The 20,810-nt window shown below is 38.5% G+C and overlaps 2 protein-coding genes across 2 annotated transcripts in view; one reads left to right on the top strand and one right to left on the bottom strand.

Annotated features, from left to right (window-relative positions):
- Hnrnpa2b1 (heterogeneous nuclear ribonucleoprotein A2/B1) overlaps positions 1-1,584 on the top strand; it is a 7,892-nt gene extending 6,308 nt beyond the window's left edge. Inside the window, exons 10-12 of the mRNA XM_012513648.2 lie at positions 1-100; positions 850-932; positions 1,087-1,584. The exon at positions 1-100 is cut by the window's left edge and continues 22 nt beyond it. Coding sequence (XP_012369102.1) covers positions 1-100; positions 850-911 — 162 coding nt within the window. The 3' untranslated portion in view covers positions 912-932; positions 1,087-1,584. The remainder of the gene's footprint in view (positions 101-849; positions 933-1,086) is intronic.
- A 2,375-nt stretch (positions 1,585-3,959) lies between these two features.
- Nfe2l3 (nuclear factor, erythroid 2 like 3) overlaps positions 3,960-20,810 on the bottom strand; it is a 32,968-nt gene continuing 16,117 nt past the window's right edge. The window contains exons 2-4 of the mRNA XM_004626478.2: positions 13,817-13,978; positions 7,888-7,974; positions 3,960-7,238 (exon numbers count right to left, since the gene is read on the bottom strand). Coding sequence (XP_004626535.1) covers positions 6,012-7,238; positions 7,888-7,974; positions 13,817-13,978 — 1,476 coding nt within the window. The 3' untranslated portion in view covers positions 3,960-6,011. The remainder of the gene's footprint in view (positions 7,239-7,887; positions 7,975-13,816; positions 13,979-20,810) is intronic.

The raw sequence follows: 20,810 nt of genomic DNA, 5'->3' as shown, positions 1-20,810 counted from the left end.
AATGATTTTGGAAATTATAACCAACAACCTTCTAACTATGGTCCAATGAAAAGTGGAAACTTTGGTGGTAGCAGGAACATGGGGGGACCATATGGTGGAGGTAAGTTAGGATTAAAATTTCAGAATAAGATTTTTGTGTGTGTGTGTGTTTTTTTTAACTTCAAAGGCAAAGTAACATTCTAAATATTTGCTAATGTTCTCGCTAATGAGGTAAACTTTATAGAATTACTTAAAGGATAGTATCAGTGGGGCTTGCAGTAACTAGATGTGACATTTTGTGTGGTAAGAAAAGTAGAGCACTAGCTGGGAGTTCTGTTACAGAATAGTGTTTTTGAGACTATTTGAGAACATGTAAGTCATGTTTTATTACAGGGGTTGTCATATAGTTGTGGGTGGTTTTGAATTACATAGGCAAAGCTGGCCTCCATTTAAGGAGATCCTCATGCCTCAGTCTCTTTAAGCACTGAGATTAGTGTGCAGCCATACTCTGCATAGATAGCCAAATTGAGCACATTGCAAATAGTATAGACATGCCTCTTGAAAGTTATTCTAGATCCTTACTGGTATTAATTTGTTGGAAAAACTTTAGCAAAACTACATATAGGCTCTTGTGGTTAATTTTTTTTTAGAAAGCATTAAAGTGAGAGGTGGTGGTAGGCTTTTTAATAGAATAAATGATGAAATTTAAATACTTGAATACACTTAGATGTTTGACCAAGCGTGTGAGTTAGCAGCATGTAAAATGTTGTGGTCTATTGAGGACTAGATGGCTACAAAGTAAAAGTAACTAGTATCCTGCAGATGTGAAAAATGAAGTAAGTTGTCTCTTTTCTCTCCCAATCATTTTAGGAAATTATGGTCCAGGAGGCAGTGGAGGAAGTGGGGGTTATGGTGGAAGGAGCCGATACTGAGCTTCTTCCTATTTGCCATGGGTAAGTAGTTTTTGAATTTTACAATTATTATTATCTTGGGAGTCCTAGCAGCAGGAGTAAAGCTTTTTAGGATCATGTTATCTTTCCTTAAAATCTGGTTAGATGGATAATTTCATAACCTATTTTTTTTTACTCTTTACTTCTGTTGAAACAGGCTTCACTGTATAAATAGGAGAGGATGAGAGCCCAGAGGTAACAGAACAGCTTCAGGTTATCGAAATAACAATGTTAAGGAAACTCTTATCTCAGTCATGCATAAATATGCAGTGATATGGCAGAAGACACCAGAGCAGATGCAGAGAGCCATTTTGTGAATGGATTGGATTATTTAATAACATTACCTTACTGTGGAGGAAGGATTGTAAAAATGCCTTTGAGACAGTTTCTTAGCTTTTTAATTGTTGTTTCTTTCTAGTGGTCTTTGTAAGAGTGTAGAAGCATTCCTTCTTTGATAATGTTAAATTTGTAAGTTTCAGGTGACATGTGAAACCTTTTTTAAGATTTTTCTCAAAGTTTTGAAAAGCTATTAGCCAGGATCATGGTGTAATAAGACATAACGTTTTTCCTTTAAAAAATTTAAGTGCGTGTGTAGAGTTAAGAAGCTGTTGTACATTTATGATTTAATAAAATAATTCTAAAGGAAATTGTGTAATTATAGACTTTTTATTTTAAATAAGTTAAGGAGTGGGTAGTATAATTAAGGTCCACTGCAAAGCTGTTGTTACATTGTGTAAGATTAAACGCTGATCAGTTGTAAGTGTGTTGTCTGCAATTCATCAGGATTAAATTACCTAGATAACTTAAGGGATATCTCTGCAAGGAGAAACACCTTTTTAGATCTTTTAGATGCTGCTTCTTCAATGCAAGGAAAGGAAATAACCCCAGCGAGGTACTCTTCAGGGACACAGGTCTAGTACAAGAGAACTCTTGACGGCTACTAAGCTCAGCCAGTCTTAAAAAACTGTGCTGTTTCTACAAAGCTTTAACTACAGTAGTGTATAAGGATGCCAACGAAAGCTGAGGGTGTAGAGCAAAGTAGTTCTAAGCTTCAGTTAAACTTCTTTAGGTAAGATCTTATTTACTTTTTCTTTCTTAATTTTTCCTCCCTAAAAGATTGAACTAATAACTCTTCAATGGTCTTTCAGTATAGTGGTTCTTATGTAGTTTAACATAGCTACAAATTGAGTTTAACAATTTATAAACTCAAGAGAATATTTTTTAATAAACCCTGTTTTCCAAATCTGTCATTTACTTAAAATTATTTTGGTTGTTTTTCCCTTTTTTTCCTTCTTTCCCACCCCTTTCCTCTCCATGAAGATTCAGGTGCTTAACATATCATTTTTTTCCCTGCTGGAATTTTAGCATTGATATGAACCATGGACAAGTATATTCTGCTGCCACAAAGACTGTAAAGTGCTTCATTTCAACAGCTGAGGCAAGCCAAGTGATCATTAATAAAGCTTTTCTTGGTTCCTTCAGTGGTGTTGGTAGTAAAATGGTAGGTAAAAGTTAGGCTGAAAGTTGAATAAATCAGATTTCCTGTCATTACACCCTTGTGTATTCATTTCTTGGGTCAAGCGTTTTGAGTGATACAGGGCTTTTATTAAAATGGACATTTGTTCTATTTGATTCAAGCTTTACATACTTAGGATAAGGCTCACAGAAGGTAGGGTGAAATGGTTGTGAATCTATTTTCAGGAAATAGTTTATGCCTTCAAGTAAAGTTCCTGCGTTATAAATCTTGTATGTATCCGTTATAAAATGGCAAGGTTAAAATGAGCTAATTATTGCCCAGTGTTTTGCTGTAAAACAGAGCTGCAGGTTGACTGCTGAAATTTATTTAATACTACTCTCACATTTCCTGGCTTTACTGCCTTTCTAGAATTGTTATATTCAGGGCTTATTCTGTATGCAGCACAGAGTCTTTTTGATCCTAAGGCCACCACTGAAGTTATTTAGGTTCTTTGGACAAACATGATAAACTTCTTCAGATACTTTTTTTTTCCTTTGGCAGGAAGGTGTCTTGCTGCAGGTAACTAATGAAGAAGTGGTCAACCACAGAATCTTCAAGAAATAAGAAATTCTGTACCATCTGAAAGTAGTTCTTGTTGGTGCCTTCATTTAAGAAGCACTCTTTAAGATTAAAGGGAAATGTTTAAAACAAAAAACTTGATTTTAGTACAGGTTCTTGGTAACAAAATGAGTGTTTGTAAAGAAGTAATATCAGCTAGAGATAAATGTATCATGTTTTAAATTAGGTTTTGTGAATAGACAGAATAAGTTTCTATTTTAAATACAAAATTTATAAAATAAATACTTTTTATATGCAAATACTTGGTGTAATGCTTACACATAGAATGTGTGAAACTTGTTCTATTAACATTCAGCTGTCTATAAGATTGCCATCGCCTAAATTTTTAAAGCACTTTTCTCAAAGCATATGCATATTTCACATTCTGAATATTAATACCAAATAAGAAAAGCATTGTGGACATAGTTTATTGTCCCTAATAAAATGCTATTTATGCACTGTATATTCAGCGTTTGAATGCTGCTAGTTTGCTGTATCTTGGACATTGGTGGTGGCTTTTTGAATTGATGGATTTTAACCAGCTAGAGGTCCATAAACTGGTTTGTGCGAAGCACTGAGAGAAAATTGGATCATTTGTCAAATGCTGATCAGTTCTGTTACAATTTATACATGAAAATGTGGTTATCATTGGAATGGAGCTTTTGGATCACAGTAATGGGGGCTGAGTTTAAGCCCTTTTGGTTTAAAACAAGGGTAAAGTTGACTTAATTTCTGAAAAGGTACCAGGTAAGTTACATAACTATTACAAATTTTAATAATGTGCGTTTGATATAGGTGCATCTGTCATCAATTGCGTGCTTGTCAGAATTTTTGGCTCCCAATTCCTCAGGAGAAACATTTTGAATTGAAATGTATGCCTTTCTTTGTTTTAACTTCAGACAAGTCAAGCAAGCCTAATACAGATGCAGATCAAGCATATTTAATAATGCAGGCTGTTCTTAAAATTTAAGTCTTGGAAATACTCCAGATAAATATGATTGGTTGACACTTAAATAATTAGCATATACTTAGGCTTGATGGTAGTTAATGTTGAATGGTAAACACATGGGGTATTTTGCTGTCACAGGAAGCAGTAACACTGTCCTAGGAAGCAGGTGGACTTGTTTGGGTAGTGCCTTTCTTGAGTTTTAACATTACTAATACTTTGTCTATATATATGGAACTGTTTCTGCATTAGCATATTCACTTGGAGGCATCATAGCTTTGAGGTTGTAGATAAAGCTAAAATGAAAAAACTGGCTGGGTAAATTACATGAGTCTGAAAATAACACTGATCATCTTATGGTAATGCTCTACTCATCTGGTATGTTTCAAGAATTCAAACATTGGGAACCACTTTGAAGGTGTTTTCGCAAGTACAGCTTTTGTTATGGTGTAAGCCCTTGCAAATAACATGAAACAAATCTACTTCCCCCAGATATCTAAGGATTCTTAATTTGTTCGGTGGATCAGGTCATGGTTTGGGCCTGTGTCTCTTCCAAGAAAAGAATCTTATGACAGTTGAACCACATGTTCCGCCTTTCATGTCCAGTACAAACATTAGGAACTCCTATCCAAGTGGTGGTTGTACACAGCATATTTTCATTACCTATAGTTCAGTGTTTAAGCTTTAGGTGGGGTTGGACTTGGCCAATTCTGGAATGAGTGTGGAGTTGGTGGTTCTAAAAATAAGTGAAAGAGAAACTTGTGTTACTTTTAACTATTGGTAGGAAATGAGGGTTGGATCACAATTTCACGCAACTATTTTTACCATTTGGTGACATGAATCGTGAATTGCAATTTTTGTTTTAGGTGGGCACTACATTGAGGATAAGTTCACAATTCATTTGGGTACCTGTGGGAAAAAAGCACTCTTTGAAGTACTATGTAAACTGAAGACATGGATGCAAATGCTTGTACTTTCCTTCAATTTTTAGTTAGCCAAGCAGGGACATGCTAGCGAGTACACACACAGGGTTTGTGTATTTGATTGCTGCCTGAAGATTGAGAGTTCATATGTTGTATCCAAGATGCTCAGGTATGACTCATCCAGTGACTTGTGAAATATGATTAATCCTTAGTAACCATGCGCAAGGCATTTTAAAACCAGTTACCATCAATATTTTGATTGCTTGTTGCATAGTTTTTATGATACTCAATTTTAAAAGAAAGGGACCAGGTATAAAAATCAACCTGTCATGGGCTAAATAGTTGATATCACTCAGCAAAATGACAGAATGGTGGTATTTGCGTTTAATAAAGTATTAACTAGGAAAATTCACTAACAGGATAGATAAAACTTGTTTATGTAACCCAAGGTAGTGACTTTTAACAACATAAGGCATTTCATATTGTGATCAATAAATGTGCACCTTGATTCTAAAATTGAGATTATCATATAGCATGCAGTAAAAAATCCAAATGTGGATTAAAAGCATTTTTAAGGAAACTCAGGTCTCCTATGGAAAACTGTTTCTACTAAGGAAATACTTCAAAAACTTGACTGATGAATAAATGGTCAGAATAGTTGAAGTATTTCTAGTTCCAAGACTGTTACTTGGCTCCTTCCTGTTTGCTTTCTACATTGGTGGGGAATGAAAATTTGGGATGTGAGGTTATCCTTCAAGGTGGTTTTAATTGGTGAAAGGGGATATATGTGTATCATTGAGTTCAGATAATTCGGTTTCACTTCAAACTTTGACGTGAAACACTGCATTTTAAGTGGATAAAAAGATGTTAAAAGAACATTACCAGTGTTTTGCTTTTTGGTGTAGCCATAGGATGCTGCCAGAGATGGCACTGCTACCCTAATCATGAATTACACATGAATCGTGGGGGAAGAAAGCCCGCTCAATTTCCCAAAATTATAAATTTTGATTCCTAAACGTTCAGATAAATGAATAAGTAGGGTAAGGTTCCCAAGTAAGTCACTTTGGTTTAAGACCAAGGTTGTGAATACTGTATCCATAGGTGGAAGACTTCCACAGAAGCTGATCCATCTTCAGCTTCTATTTTTTTCTCTTTACCTTTTGGGTTTCCTTTTTTTGGCCTGTAGATATCATTTCTTTTGGCATGATCAGAACAGTTCCGTCATGACTGCACTGTAGTATAAACTGGTTTGGATTAACAGGCCTACCTTGGTCATCTCTTAACTTACTAAAAATATCACAGTAAAGGGCATGCAATTTTTGTTTCATTATGTTAATAACTTTGTTGTATTGGGTTCGCTGTCTTTTAAGCATTTCCTTTCTTGCTTGCAAGTTGCATACATCATCTTCTAAGTTCAAAATCATGTCTAATTTCCGTCTACGACAGTTCTGAGCAGCAACCTTGTTTTTTCCTCTTCGTCTGATGTCACGCATCAGTGAGATCTGTAAGTCTGTCAGGTAGTGCCTACTTAGCATGCTGTTGAAAGAATCAACAGGCATGCGGACAATTTCTTCAACTGAAAAAGGGATATGCAGAGCTTTAGCACGCCATTCATCACGGCTCAGGTTTCTGTCTGTGTCATTGAAGTATCTGTTCATTTTCTGAGATTTCCCAGACCTTGAAAAGGATCCAGAAGTGGCTTCTGGTGCAGGTGGCTGTAAATGGTAAGTGTGGTTGTGACACACATGTTGAAATAGATCACTTTGAAAACTAGGTTCATACCTATGATCCATGTGACAGTGTTTACTGGGTTGTGGGCAATAACCACCAACAGCCCCTTCTAAATTATGTTGGGAAAGATTTTCAAGGTCACTGGTATACCCTGTAGTACCTTCATTACACGCAGAATACGAAGAATTACATTTGGTGATGGATGTGTTACTGTGACTTAAATTTAACTTAAGTCCAGAATCAGAACCTTGTTCTTCAAAAAGTTGAACTTCCACTGGCTCAAAACTGCGTTCTGCAGCCAGTGACATTAAGTTTATCTCGTCAAATATGTTTGCATCAAGGCCATATAGAAGATCTTGGCTTGTTAGATTCCTTATCTGATTGTCAACAGGTGGGTGAAGTCCTGTTGAATTAGTACCAGGAAGGACTTGAGAATTCAACTGCAGCAATGATTCCTGTTGTAACGTAATTGCTAGTGGATCTCTTCTACATGTGTTGCTGGGACACAGCAGCATGGCTTCATGAAGATTTACATCATGACTAACAGCGTGGCTAAAGTTTACATTGTGTGCTGAAGAATTCATGCCCTCATTGATACTACCTGGAAAAGATGATGTGTCTTCCAATGAAATGCCCTGAAAAGGAGTGGGAAAAGGCACTTTAAATAACATAAGCCTACTTTCAAAACAGTTATGCCTACTACAGTTTAGTTAGCTCACTAGTCAGTGCTATGAGTAGTTCCCTAACAATAGCACTGCAATTTTTATAGATTTATAATCTGCAAGTGAGCCTAGCTGCTGGGAATTACATACACATGGTAAATCAGGGATAATCTCAACTGAAGCAGTATGGAGAATTTTTAAGCATCAAACTATGACACATGCTACCAGAAAAAAATGGTTTAGTTTCTAAGGTGTTGACCCCTTTGCTTCAATATGAGTGGTATTGTTTATAAAGTATTTCATGCCTTTGAGATTATTTGTAAGGAGGAATGTATGTACTTGATTAGTTCATGCCTGTAATCCCAAAATGAGCCTGAGGCAGGATGCCACTGCAAATTCAAGGCTAGTCAGCTATAGAGTCAGTTTAAGGCCAACCTGAATGGCATTGCAAGACACTCAGTCCAGAAAAGGCCTGTGTACTTGATTATTAAATGTGGCTTTTTTTTTTTTTTGCGGTACTGGGGAGTGAACTTGGGACCTTACGCTTGCCACTCATCTATAGCTCTGCATTAAGGTCACTGCAGATTAATTGTGTAATGATCAAAGTCAAGATCATAGTTACCTCCAGAGAATATTCAGGCTGTGATGAAAGAAGCTGAAATAAGTCTTCCAGATAGAAAGATGTATCTCTTGTCCCATTTGGATGTCTCTAGGGGAAAAAAAATAAATTTTTCAGACAATGGACAAGTTGTGACTAAAGAAAACCGGTCATAGCTACATACTGGGTGACTTATCCATATTTTATTCCTTTGTCTTGTTTCTTTGTGTATGTGTGTACTAGGGATGGAACTCCAGGACCTTGTGCTTGGCAGGCAGGTACTTAAGCTGCAGAGCTATTTCCCTAGCCCCTAACAAATTTTTCAAATCTAGACCTTTCACTCCAAACTCTACTTACTGTTTATTGCTTTAACCATTGTTTGTATGAGGTTCAGTTACTATTTTAAAATCCACTTTATTTTGCCCATTGGGAACCAGACCTCTGTATTTATCCAAATGTGTTTTTAAGTAGTTCATCATTGGTTGGTTCATCCAATTCTAGCTTGTTGGACTAATGTCTTTGGAGAGAGTCTGATTAATTTTCTTAGTTTTTATATCCTAGAATTACTTTGCCTTAGGACATCTTAAAAGAGTTTGTTTTCAGTGATTGTGTATCCTTTGGTAATTTTAGATTGTCATTAGTTTATGATGCTCTCACTGTAGTGTTTTGAGATTTGCTCTTTTAAAACAGGATCATTTTTGAGATGGGGTCTTGCTATGCAGGCTGGTCTTGGAACTCCCAAGGATCCTCCTGCCTGAGCTTGCAAGTGCTGGGATTACAGGTGTGTGCCATCATGCCTGCCTGACTTCATACTTTAAGACTAGCTTGAAGTTTTTTATATTTTGTATGCTTTTTTTGTACATTCTGGGTCATTTCCTTGTCTCCCAATATTATTAATCAAGATCCTTTCTTCACCCATTGGTGTTTTTTTTTGTTTGTTTTTTTTTTTTGAGACAGCTTTTTGCTGTGTAGTTGAGGTGGTTCTGGCTGACCTTAAGCTCACGCCCAGGCTGGCCTCAAACTCTCAAAGTCCTGGCAGTCTCCTGCCTCAGCCTATCAAGTGCTGGTTATTACAGATGTGTGCCACCTTGCCTATGAGCTTCCCTTTTCTTTAGTCATTTGATTTTGAAGAGAGTAAAGAAAGCATGAACAAAAATCAAACAGGCTAACATATAATACATGTTATAGATTTTCAAAATAATAGCTTATCAATGGCTGATATATTACCATTTTATCAAATGTTAATGAGCATGTACAGTTGGACATATTGAATATTACTGCTTTCAAGAAACAAACTTACCTTTTAAAATATATATATATATATACTTAACAGGATTTATCATGGTATTTATTTGCAACACTAGAGATAAATGAATTCAGGGCCTAGGTTGCTAAACTGCTAAGGCTGGGCTTGAGTTTGTGCTCCTGCTTCAGCCCCCTAGAATGGGAGGGATTATAAGCGGGCATCACTTAGAGAGCTGGCCTCAAACTCTTAGGAATCATCCTGCCTCAGCTTCCTGGTGTTGGGATTACAGACATGCGAACACCACACCTGGCTCTTTTGTCTACTGATAGTATTTGGAGCACTTCTCGGATAATGATTTTTTTTTAAGAGCTCATGTTGGTAGTGCTTGACGGTTTTAAATTTTTTGACCAAGTACCAGTGTTTGTCACTGTATAAATTTTAGATTATTGGCCTTAAGATTTTTCATGGTAACTTGTATAGATTCAGATCCTATATTTAGTTTTTGAGGCTTTTCTAAGTTTATGATTTCTAACAGGTGAAGAGTTGTCCCAGTCTGTATTTCCTGGATATAAGGGCCTTAAGAAACATTGAGTTTTAGGTAGAAAGCTCACATTCCCTTAGGCATAGGCCTGAGAGATTTCTATCTTACTCTCTAAACCCAGTCTCTGTCATGACACCTGATTTCAATTCTTCTAGACTTGAGTTCCTTCATTATTTCTTGAATCTGTAGAAATTCCTTTTCTTCAAGTTCTGCTAATTTGGAGCAGGATATTTGCATTATGGTGTGTATATATCTGTACTTATAATCCTGAGTGAGGTATTGCTGTGTACATCATTCCCTCCCCTAAATGTTTCAGGGTTTCCCTTAGGAGTCAGACCTGGTGGGTGTGTGTGTGTGTGTGTGTGTGGTGTCTTTTCTGCCAAATACCCAGTTTCTTGCTTTTCATATTATGTGAAAACTGTTTCTCAGACTGTCTGTATACTACAGGACTATTAAGTTCAAGCTAAATTGGCAGGCAAGATTTCTTTTGCTCTAACTGGAAATTTGAACATTTGAGTACATAATAGGCTTCTTGGCCAATTAGATTACTGTTTGAGTACTTTCAATTTCTAGTCTGTTAATGGTCCTAAACTTGGGCTTAGTCCTTGGCCAACTACTGACCAAACTTTGTTGGTGATCACAAATGAGAATGGAGATCATCACAAATCTGTTGGATGTCTGTAAAAATAATTCAGTAAGTGGATAAATGGCCTTATCTGCTCAAACAGGCTTAATTAAAACATGGAATTACAGATGAGGGCCATTTTGCTTGAAGTGAATTTAGGGATTTGTCCTTTATACCAGTCTATGGTGCACTTCATTTTTTTGCTTGATTTTTTTTCAGCAATCCAGAAATGGAAGGCTAGGGGTTAAGCCCTCCCCACCAGGCTCTCCAGTCCAGTTTGGGCGGTAGTCACAGAACTTGGCCATTTTACAATCTAATTGCTTGGGTTTGTTTTTTAATTTTTCCTTCAGCAGGAGTGATCTTACGTAAACACGGACAACGGAATCATTAAAAAATCAGGTTGGTGGAGTGGCACACCTCTGTAATGCGAGCATTCTGAGAATCTGAGGTGAGAAGATCATAAGCTTGTAATTGTGTAACTTAAAAGAAACCTTATCTTGAAAAGGATGGTGGTGGTGGTAGCAGTAGTGCTGGGGATGCAGCCCAGTGCTGCAGGAGCAAAGCAAGGCAGAGCAAACCCATTATACCAACACTGCCAGTTTGATTTGTATTGTCAGCCTTTTATAATCCTCATCACTGATTTTCACATAAAATAGAAACATACTCTGGTTTCTCTTCAGAATGCAAATCTTTTGCCTTTTATAAAATTGAAACATTTGTCAGTCGGCAGCTGATTACAGAAACCATTAAGTATATTCAGAGAACTTGGTGGATGCACATTTAGTTTTTCTTTTTGGTGGTACCGGGGTTTGAACTCGGGACCTTGCATTTGCCAGGCAAGCACTTACTTTATCTCACTGAGCTACCTCTCATCCCCCCACATTTAGTTTTTTAAGAGAAAGCTTAACAAATGAAACCATAAGGCGCTATTTCTCTAGTGTAAAGAGTTTTTTTGTTTTTTTTTTTTAGAACCGGGGATTGAACTCAGGCCCTTGCGCTTGCCAGGGAAGTGCTTATTCCACTGAGCCATCTCCCCGGCCCCAAGAATTGTTTCTGAATATTTGACCTACATATATTATGTACTCATCAACTGTTACAATTTAAGTATACATCTGTAGACAGGCTAGAAAAACAAAAGCAGTGCCAGTGTTTCAATAATACAACATTTCATTTTCTTTTTTAAATTTTTAACAAAGCATGTACTAAGTAATAACAAAAGGGCCAGAAAAAATACTGTCAAATGTGTAGTTTACAGTATACAAACATAGTATGTAAATACTAAATGGGACAGTAACAATGGGAAGCTGAGCCTACCCAGAACTAAGGCAGCAGTGCCTTGCTTTGAGTGATATGTTTTTGGAAGCTTATGTTCAAATTGATGTCTATCGTACGAAATTATATTTTAACCTCTCTAAGAAAGCTATGATTTTTGTCATTAATATTTAATGGCTTGCTCACTAGGTGTGCAGTAGTATAGGAGTAACTACAGATAGTTCAAAGATGCAAAGAAAACATTTCTGGGAATCCAAAGAGAGTAAAGGTAAATGCATGACTCCGTGTTAAAGAAGTGACAGATTGGTAAAAATATCCTTTCTGTCAAGTAACTGTGAGGCACTTGGGAAAGTGGGCTGAAATGATACCTCTCTCAGTCTTTCATTATTTATATGACATAGTAGGCACTGATAGTACATGGGGGTAGAAAGGCAGGGAGAATACGTACCAGTTGGGGAAAAGCACAGATAGGTGCCAAATACTTCTGCATTGAAGCTAGAGATGTTAGCAAATGAAAACATGGAGTTCTCTACCTCTCATCTGAACAATGGCAAAAACGGCCTCAGGAAAACAGCTGCTAGGTAGGCAGTTGGGAGGGCAATCTGGACAGGTAAGCACATCCCTGAATGTTCAGGAACCCTAAAGGATGAGCTGGGGCTACAGATGCACTTGTCCTTGTCAGCAGTACGGCAGGTGGAGAACTTCGAGCTACTAGGCAGGAGGCAAAATGAAAGTGGCCCTCTAACCAGACTACCTATCTTGACAAAATTTTAAATGTGTCCTACACTCAAGGGAAAAATTCTGGGGTTGATTTCTGTCAACACGTTTCCAGAGTTCGTATCACTGATACTCCTAGGTTTGGAGAAGGCAGCCTAACCAGCAGGGAAAGAAAAGCTGGGAAACAGGTGGCCCCACACACTCCTCCACAGAACCCAGCCTTGGGAGTGCAGCAGATGAGGCGAGAAGCAGCTGAATTTTTAATCCAGTTTAAGTTTTTCAGAATTACACCAGCAGGGCTGGGGATGCAGCTCAGGGCAAGAGTGTTTGCCTAGCATGCAGAAAACCCTGAGTTCAGTCACCATTACCATAAAAAAATTACACTGGAGTATCATCATTTGCACTAAGATGGCTGAGTGGTTTCTACTCTGAGTATCTAGAAGTCAGGGTCCTGCCCTAGATACCATGCATGGACAGGGAAGTTCTAGTTCCCCTAGAACAGGTTAGAACATGCTAGAAGGGGCAGACCAATAGTGAGTAGGCAAAGAGAATAAAGCTGTTTCTGATTTTGCTCCATAAAATCAAGTAATGTGTGATGTCATGTTACACTGCAGACTGCAGTGGTGATGGGCAGTCTGAGAAGGGCCTAGGCATGATTTCTGTTCTTAAGGGTATTCAAGGCTCAGCCTGAACTCTTACCTCCTGGGGAGGCAACATGCCAAAATAGGCCATGGGAAAGAGAAGCATCAGCGGGGTCCTTGTGGGCAGAAGTATCTGGTTAAAAATCTGTGGAGGGGCCGGGAAGATGGCTCAGTGGAATAAGCGCTTCCCTGGCAAGTGCAAGGGCCTGAGTTCAATCCTCGGGCGCCCCCCCCCCCCCCGGAAAAAAAAAAAAATCTGTGGAGCCTCTAGTCCTGTCCTGGAGCACCTGTGTGCCAGACTTGTGAGCAAAGCCTCTGCTGGGCTGACAGCCAGAGAATGGTCCAGGGGAAAGAGGCTAGACAAACAGGCTTGAGAATTACACCAGCCACCCATTGAGCCTGGCTCCTGGAGTCCTCTTTCTATTCCTCTTCTGTGGGCCAGAAAGGGTGCTTAAAGACAGCGAGGAGCCAGGATGTGGCCCACGGGACCTGTTCCTTAACAGAGGTCAGAGGCACAAAAGGGGCTCCTGGAGGCCAGTGGTTTAGCCTGGGCTGTGGCCATGGCAGGTCGAATGATCTGAGCCCAAGCTGGCTCTCCTGGACCTGACCAGCTGTTTGCTTCTCAGGATCCCTGGGTTCAGAATGCCAGTCGTCTTTCATCTGGGCAAGCCCAATAAGCAGAACCTGCTAGCAAGTTCCTGGAGGGGTGTGTGTGTGTGTGTGAATACACAAAATCTTGAGTTCAGTCAGAGAAAACAACTGCTGATTCCTTCATAAATCTATAGTTTTATATAATTTTTCTTGTATGTCAGATCTGCTATTAACGGTACACTTACATAGAACGTTCTCAGTATATTCTGCCAGTGCCACAAAATCTGCATGAGTGCTGGGTTCTGAAGTACAGTACTTACCTCATTTCTAGATTCAGTGGTCTCTGTTACCTTGTGGTCAGCTTTATTTGCTGTTGTGTTTTCATTTTCATTATTCTGCTGCTGCAGTGATTTTTCCTGAGCTGGTGCTGTTTCTTCATCCTCCTCCATAGATTCACACTTCCCTCTTAATATCTCATTCTCCTGTGAAAGCATCCAATAGTATACTTATTTATATCTCATCAAATAGTCTATAAAATGGCATTGTAGTTACATTGTTTAGTGATCATGAAAACCCAAGACCTACACATTCATTACTTCAGTATCAAAGGAACATTTAACTTGGAAATAAAGGTCAGTCTCTTGCCCTATCTTAAGTATTCATTCTGAGACAGCCTGTCCTACTCTGCATAATTTAAATTACATGCATTTACTAAGCATTTGGATTTAAAATACTTGGAAACCAATATTGTTAGCTGGCAGGTTTTATTTAGTTCTCTGTGGAAACCACATCATACAGCTAAGTTAGAAGGAAATAGTGATCAAATACAAAGATAAGTAGAAAAACCTGGGAAGTATTTTGTAAACTAGTAACAGGTTCTCTGGGAGGCAGGGTGGGTCAGGAAAAGGCTGTGGAAGAGCTGACACTTCACTGTATGTCTGTAACTGCTTGAGTGTTTTATAATACATAAACATTCCTTTTACAATCAGGAACCGTGGATATATTTTTGGCATAGATAGAAGTATGCTTATTCACCTGGATGAGTACTTCTATCTTTTAATTTATCTAAGGGCACTTAAAAGACTACAGAATTCTCCTTGACATCCACAACAGTTAAAATTTAGCATGTACCACTTCTGACACTTTCAACTATGATATTAAAAGCTCGCTATGTGTACTTCTTCCCCTTTAATGTCAAGACTTCTCAAAGCACTTTCGAATCATCTTTTTCTGACTTCTAGATCACAGCACTAACTGGACTAACTCAAAAGTAGAACTCCCAAAAAAGGGTTAGCCTAAAAAAGAAAAGGTAAAGGCCAAAGAAATGCATTTCTATAAATGCCACAAGCAGGGAAAGAAGTCAAAGAGCAGCAAAAGCACACTGACTTGTTGGTGGCCCACTTTGTTTTCCTGCCTTCCCTCCTAACCCGGGGTTAGCGCCCCCGTTCCCATCCCAGTGCAGGCTCCACATGTACCCTATGCACTGCTGCCGGGGGTGGCACTGCTCTGCTCCCCCTCTTTTGCATCAACACTTGTTTCCCACCTGTTGGGAACTCCCACCAGCTTCCTAATGTCCACAGATTGCTCCCAATTTTAACCTCTCATTCCCATGTTAATTACTCTTTAGATCTTTCCCACTTTTCTGCTCCCATATGGAACAAAATCCTCCAGAGTTACCTGGACTCCATGTATTCTCTCTAAAACCTATTCTGAGTCGCTGCTACTGCACTGGAGCACTTCCCACATCTGAGTTTCCATCCTCAACTAATTCATCATTTAGTGACTACCTCCTCCTAGAAACAGCTTCTCAGCTGATATCCAAGTACCTCTCTCTTTGTTCCCCTGGGTCAGCCAGGGCTTTCTGCTTTAATTCTCCTAATCTCTAGATGTAGTACTGCCGCACCTTGCAGCCTCTATGTGTTGGCTGCTTCTCTACTGTGAGGTCTGCCTCCTACAGCACCCTCTCCTCGTGGTTTGCTTTTGCTCCCTCTTCACACACTACCTGGCATTACCATTTCATTTCTCTTAACCACTTTTTTTTTTTTTTTTAAAGAAGCACCTCAGCCTGGAGTGGTAACACAAAATTTGGGAGGTTGAGGCAGGAGGATTTTAAATTTGAGGCCAGCTTGGCTGTATAGCAAGAACCTATCAAATCAATACATTTTTAAGAAGCACATCTACTAAAAGAGAAAGTATGTGGAAATCTCTTTTTCTCCCCCCCAGAACCAGAGATTGAATTCAGGCCCTTGCACTTGCCAGGGAAGTGCTTATTCTACTGAGCCATCTCCCTGGCCCTTGGAAATCTTGAAGGCATAGGGGGTAGGTAGAGTTCATGAACAAAAACCAAACTGCCTGGGCAGTACTTCAAAGATTCAAGAATGGGGATCTAATTGAGAAATTTCCATATGTCAAATGAAATCACCAACAGAGTGAAAAGACAACCCACAAATTGGGAAAAAAATCTTAACCAACAATCACTTAGACAAAGGACTTCTATCTAGAATATATAAAGAGCTAAAAAAAATCAGCCCCCCCAAATTTAAAGACCTCCCAATCCAAAAATGGGCATCTGAGATGAATACATACTTCTCAGAGGAAGAAATACAATTGGCAAATAAAAACATGAAAAAATGTTCCACAGCACTGGTAATTCAAGAAATGCAAATTAACACTGATACCGTCTTACCCCAGGAAAAATGGCTGCCATAAAGAAATCAGTAACAGCTGGGGAGATGGCTCAGTAGAGTAAGTGCTTCCTGCGCAGCGCAAGGGCCTGAGTTCAATCCCTGGTTCCACCAAACCACCCCCCCAAAAAAAACCAAAACCAAAACCAAAAAACATGCTGCAGAGGCTGTGAGGAAAAAAGAACCCTTTTCTACTGTTGGTGGGAATGTAGACTGGTACAACCACTATGGAAATCAGTGTAGAAACTCCTCAAAAAACTAGGACTGGCGGGGCCCGGGAGATGGCTCAGTGGAATAAGCAAGGGCCTGAGTTCAATCCCTGGTTCTGCCAAAACAAAAAAAACAAAAAAAAACAAAAAAAAAACAAAACAAAAAAACAACCTAGGACTGGAAATCCCATTCAACTCGGCTATTCTCTATCTGGGTATTTTCCCAAAAGAACTGAAAACATACCATAGTGATATATGTGCACCCATGTTTATAGCAGCACAGTTTGCAATAGCTAAATCTTGGAAACAATCAAAATGCTCATCACCTGAGGAATGGATGAAAAAGATGTATTTTTATACAATGGAGTACTACTCAATTATTAAGATAGATAAACTTGAGGCCTTAGTAGATAAGTGGATGCAAACAGGCTATACTCATAAGTGAAATAAATCAGACCCACATGTATAAATATTGTATTGTCTCTCTAGAGTAAGAACCTGAAAGAATAAAATCTGAAAGGAATAACATCTAGTAAAATGGAAAGACACAACATAGGGAACAAAGTGAGGGAAAGGGAAAAGGGGAAAATCATATAAGTATATATTCAGGGTAGCTGAGATGATTGTAGTACTAGTTTTTTCAAAGTAGCAGTTAATGTTTAAAATTTTTATGTTGACTAACTCTATATGCTATTACTATATTCTGAGCAGCTATATGGTGTTTTAATTTTTTTTTTTTTTTTTGTTCCTCGAATGCCTTCAGGGCACTTTTGGCCAGTGGGAGAGTTGTGAGGTTCGAACTCCAGCAACCTGAGGCTGACAGCTTTGTGGAAGCAGCCACTTAAAGGACTGAGCTAGGGCCAGGCCCCCTAATGGCAGAAGTGTTTTTTTTTTTTTTTTTTTTTAAACGCCGAATGCCTTCAAGGCATGACTGGCTGTATTGTGTTGTGGGGATCGAACCCAAGCAACCTGAGCCTGACTGTTTTGTTGAAGCAGCCACTTAAAGAACTGAGCTACCGGGCAGGCCCCCTCTGAGCAGCTATATGGAAGACAGCAAAGTTTAATACAAAAACCACAGTTGAATACCTCTCATCTTGTTCTTCTAAATGTGTACCATTTCTAATGTCTTATCAATTTGCATTCTCTTTAAATTTTATATATATAGAAACACTTTGCTAGCATCTATCCCCCAAATCTTGATTTATTGTTTTCTACTGTACTTGTCACAGATACATTACTTTACATATTTGTTTGTTGTCTGTTCCCAGAACAAGTACTCATCATAGGGGGACTGGCCCTAGCTCAGGCCTTTAAGTGGCTGCTTCCACAAAGCTGTCAGACTCAGGTTGCTGGAGTTTGAACCTCACAACTCTCCCGCTGGCCAAAAGTGCCCTGAAGGCATTCGAGGACCAAAAAAAAAAAAAAAAAAAAAACAAACAAGTACTCATCATAGAGCCTTAACAGACATCTGTTGAATAGCTGAACTCCTAGATACAGCATCCTAAGACTGGTTGGAACCCTATTTCTGATGGATGGCTCTTTCCTGCAATTACAATGCTGATTCCTAGTTAAATTTGTGGGAGGGACCCAAAAAAGGTCTGTTGGGTGTCGTGGTGCATGCCTGTAATCCCAGCACTTTAGAGGCTGAGGCAGGAGGATCACCAAGTTTGAGGGCCATCATGGGCTACATAGTTCAGGGCCAGCCTAAACTGCATAGTGATGCCCTACGTAACAGTGGAAAAACATTGTGGGATGCAACTTACCTCTCTCATCTTTTGTTCAGACAAGATTTCTTTTGTTCAACCTGAAGAATATCAAATTTAAAAATCTGGCTTCCTGAGGCAGACAATTCTGTTTACCAATTCTGCAGCTTGTGAACAGAGAAACTCCTAATCTCTAAATCACATGATCCAGTTTTTGGATCATGCAACAAGATCCTCTTAGTCAATCCATAATATGTGAGTTGATAACAGCATGTACAAGCATGAGGATGCTACCTACAATATTACATAAAAACATGGTCAGCAGGAAAAGCCCATATGCATAGTATCATGAAAATATTAGTCTGAAAAGGTCTAGGGTGGCATTGATGATCTGAACAAAGGTTTCTGCAATGGCCTGAGAAACTGAGGGAGAGACTGCAGGCACAGAAACTATGTGACCCAGAGTGCACACTGTAAAAAGCAAAAATTAGGTCAAAATTCCTATTATATAATAATGTATCATAACTGAATAAAGAATAAGTCCACTTGAATATAAGCAGCCAAGCATATTAGGGGAAAAGAAAATATTCCTTACAGTGCAATACAACTAATAAATACAGAGGGAAAGTGTCAGAGTTAGGAAACCATCAATGATAGATACTAAAATAACTGAAGAGAAAAAGGGATTTAAATAGTCTTAAAGTTTCTTGGCAGAATACTTGTTCATTACAAAAAAAAAAAAATAGCACTATGGGAGGAGTCAGGCAGGTAGCATCTTTACCCAAGTGATCAACCAAATAAGCAGATATGCTGACGAACATTTCCAGACTAAAGATAACTAAAGAGACAGGTTAGATGCTGATCCAGAGCAAAAAGTAACTATTAAGGGGTATGACTGGGGCAACAGACAGATTTTAAATAGAGACTAGGTTATATAATAGTCTTAGCTTCATGTTGAATTTCTTGAGTTTTTGATAACTGTCTATAGAAAAGCAACTGTTCTTAGAAAGTAGACACTAAGGCTGAATGTGCAGGCGTCTGTCTGTAATCTCAGCAACTTGGGAGGCTGAGGTAGGAGGATTGCTGCAAGTCTGAGACCAGGGTGGGCTACAAAATGAGTTCAAAGCTAGCCTAAATGGCATAGTGAAACCCTGTCTCAAAAAGACAAGAAAAAAAGAGAAAGGAAATAGACATTAAAGTTTCTGGATACTGGAGATATGAAGACTTTACTACAAGCACTTATATAACACCTGTATGTATGTGATATCATATGCAACAGTTATTAATGCAGATATATCAAATGGGAAAATGTAAATAACAGGCTAATCCAGGTAAAAGATGTACTACTTTTGCAATCTTATGTTTAAAATTATACTCCAGGTAGGTTACCCAAAAAAATCTCCACCTAACAAATTCACTTTGAGCAAGCTAACAGTAAAAGGTTAACCTGAAAGAGCTGTTTCCATTAAGCTATTTTTATTTTCCCCAGAGGTATAATAATTACTGTCACTGTTTTCTTTCCAACATTTAAATTTCATTTTCCTATCTAATTTCTTTTGCTGTTTCTACAATGTAAAAAACCCCTTTTATGTTTTACTAATAAGGATGCCATGTTGACTTTTTGTGGGGTACAATTCCAGCCCCAGGCAGATGTTTACTTAAGATATGTGTCAGCCTATACCCAGGCATGCTGAGCCGCCACTGAGACTGGGCATGGTGGCGCACATCTGTAATCCCAGTGCTGGGAGGCTGAAAATGGGAAGATCACTACAACTCCAAGCTGTGTAGTGAAACCCTGTACCAAATACATTTTTTTTTAAAAAAAGATAGTCAATTATTTCTTATGATTAAGTAGGTATCATTGAAGGAAATGCTGAGCTAAAGCCAGCCCAATTATTTCTTGAATACATATAATACATTAGGTGCTATGGGTACAACTACTGCAAAAAAAAAAAAAAAAAAAAATCATTCAGACTCTATTATTCAGAATTGTAAAGGAAGAGAAAAATACAAGTGAATAACTACAAGCGACAGTAAGTGAAAGAGAATGGGCTATGCATCCAAATGCAACATTCATTTGCCTCCCTATTCCCATAAAATAATGAGCTTTTTTTGTAATTTTAAGATTGCATTTTCCACCTAATTATTTGCTATTCTTTAGAATTTTCATAGGAAGGCCAAATGATAATTTTTCTTTTTTTGGTCAACTGCTATAATAACTGCTATCATTCAGGGAAAAAAATGGGTTATTACATTTTCTAGAAGATTCATTCAAGTTTCAATTTAAGAATTTTGTAAGTTTTTCAAATAGAAATGCCATCTTGTAGCAAGGGATGCAAGGACTCGGGTTCCCTTTGGTGGAGTAATGGCTCTGCCATCTGGGGAAGTCACCCTTTACAGTTAGGCCCTGGGAGATGGGCAGTGGAACTTTAAACGTCAAGGGTCTTCTCTGGAACAAAGCTAGTTACGGAATCATCACCAGCCGTCACTGGCTTGGATTCCAGATACACTGAGTGTAAACTGATCTTCTATTCTCTGCCCAAATTACACCATTGTGGTTAATAGCTGGTTCCAAAGAGGACAGTTAAACCTGCAAAGCCTGCCTTTTGCAAGTGTAATTCTTCAAGAAGGGAGCTGTAAGCTATCAAGAGCTGGGATCAGCAACATGACTGCAATCATAAGACTGTTCTGCAGGTTAGTGTCATATATATATATATA

The sequence above is a fragment of the Octodon degus genome, unplaced genomic scaffold, assembly GCF_000260255.1.
Source record: "Octodon degus isolate 3935 unplaced genomic scaffold, OctDeg1.0 scaffold00015, whole genome shotgun sequence".
Lineage (NCBI taxonomy): Eukaryota > Metazoa > Chordata > Mammalia > Rodentia > Octodontidae > Octodon > Octodon degus.
This window is presented reverse-complemented; position numbering and strand designations above follow the sequence as displayed.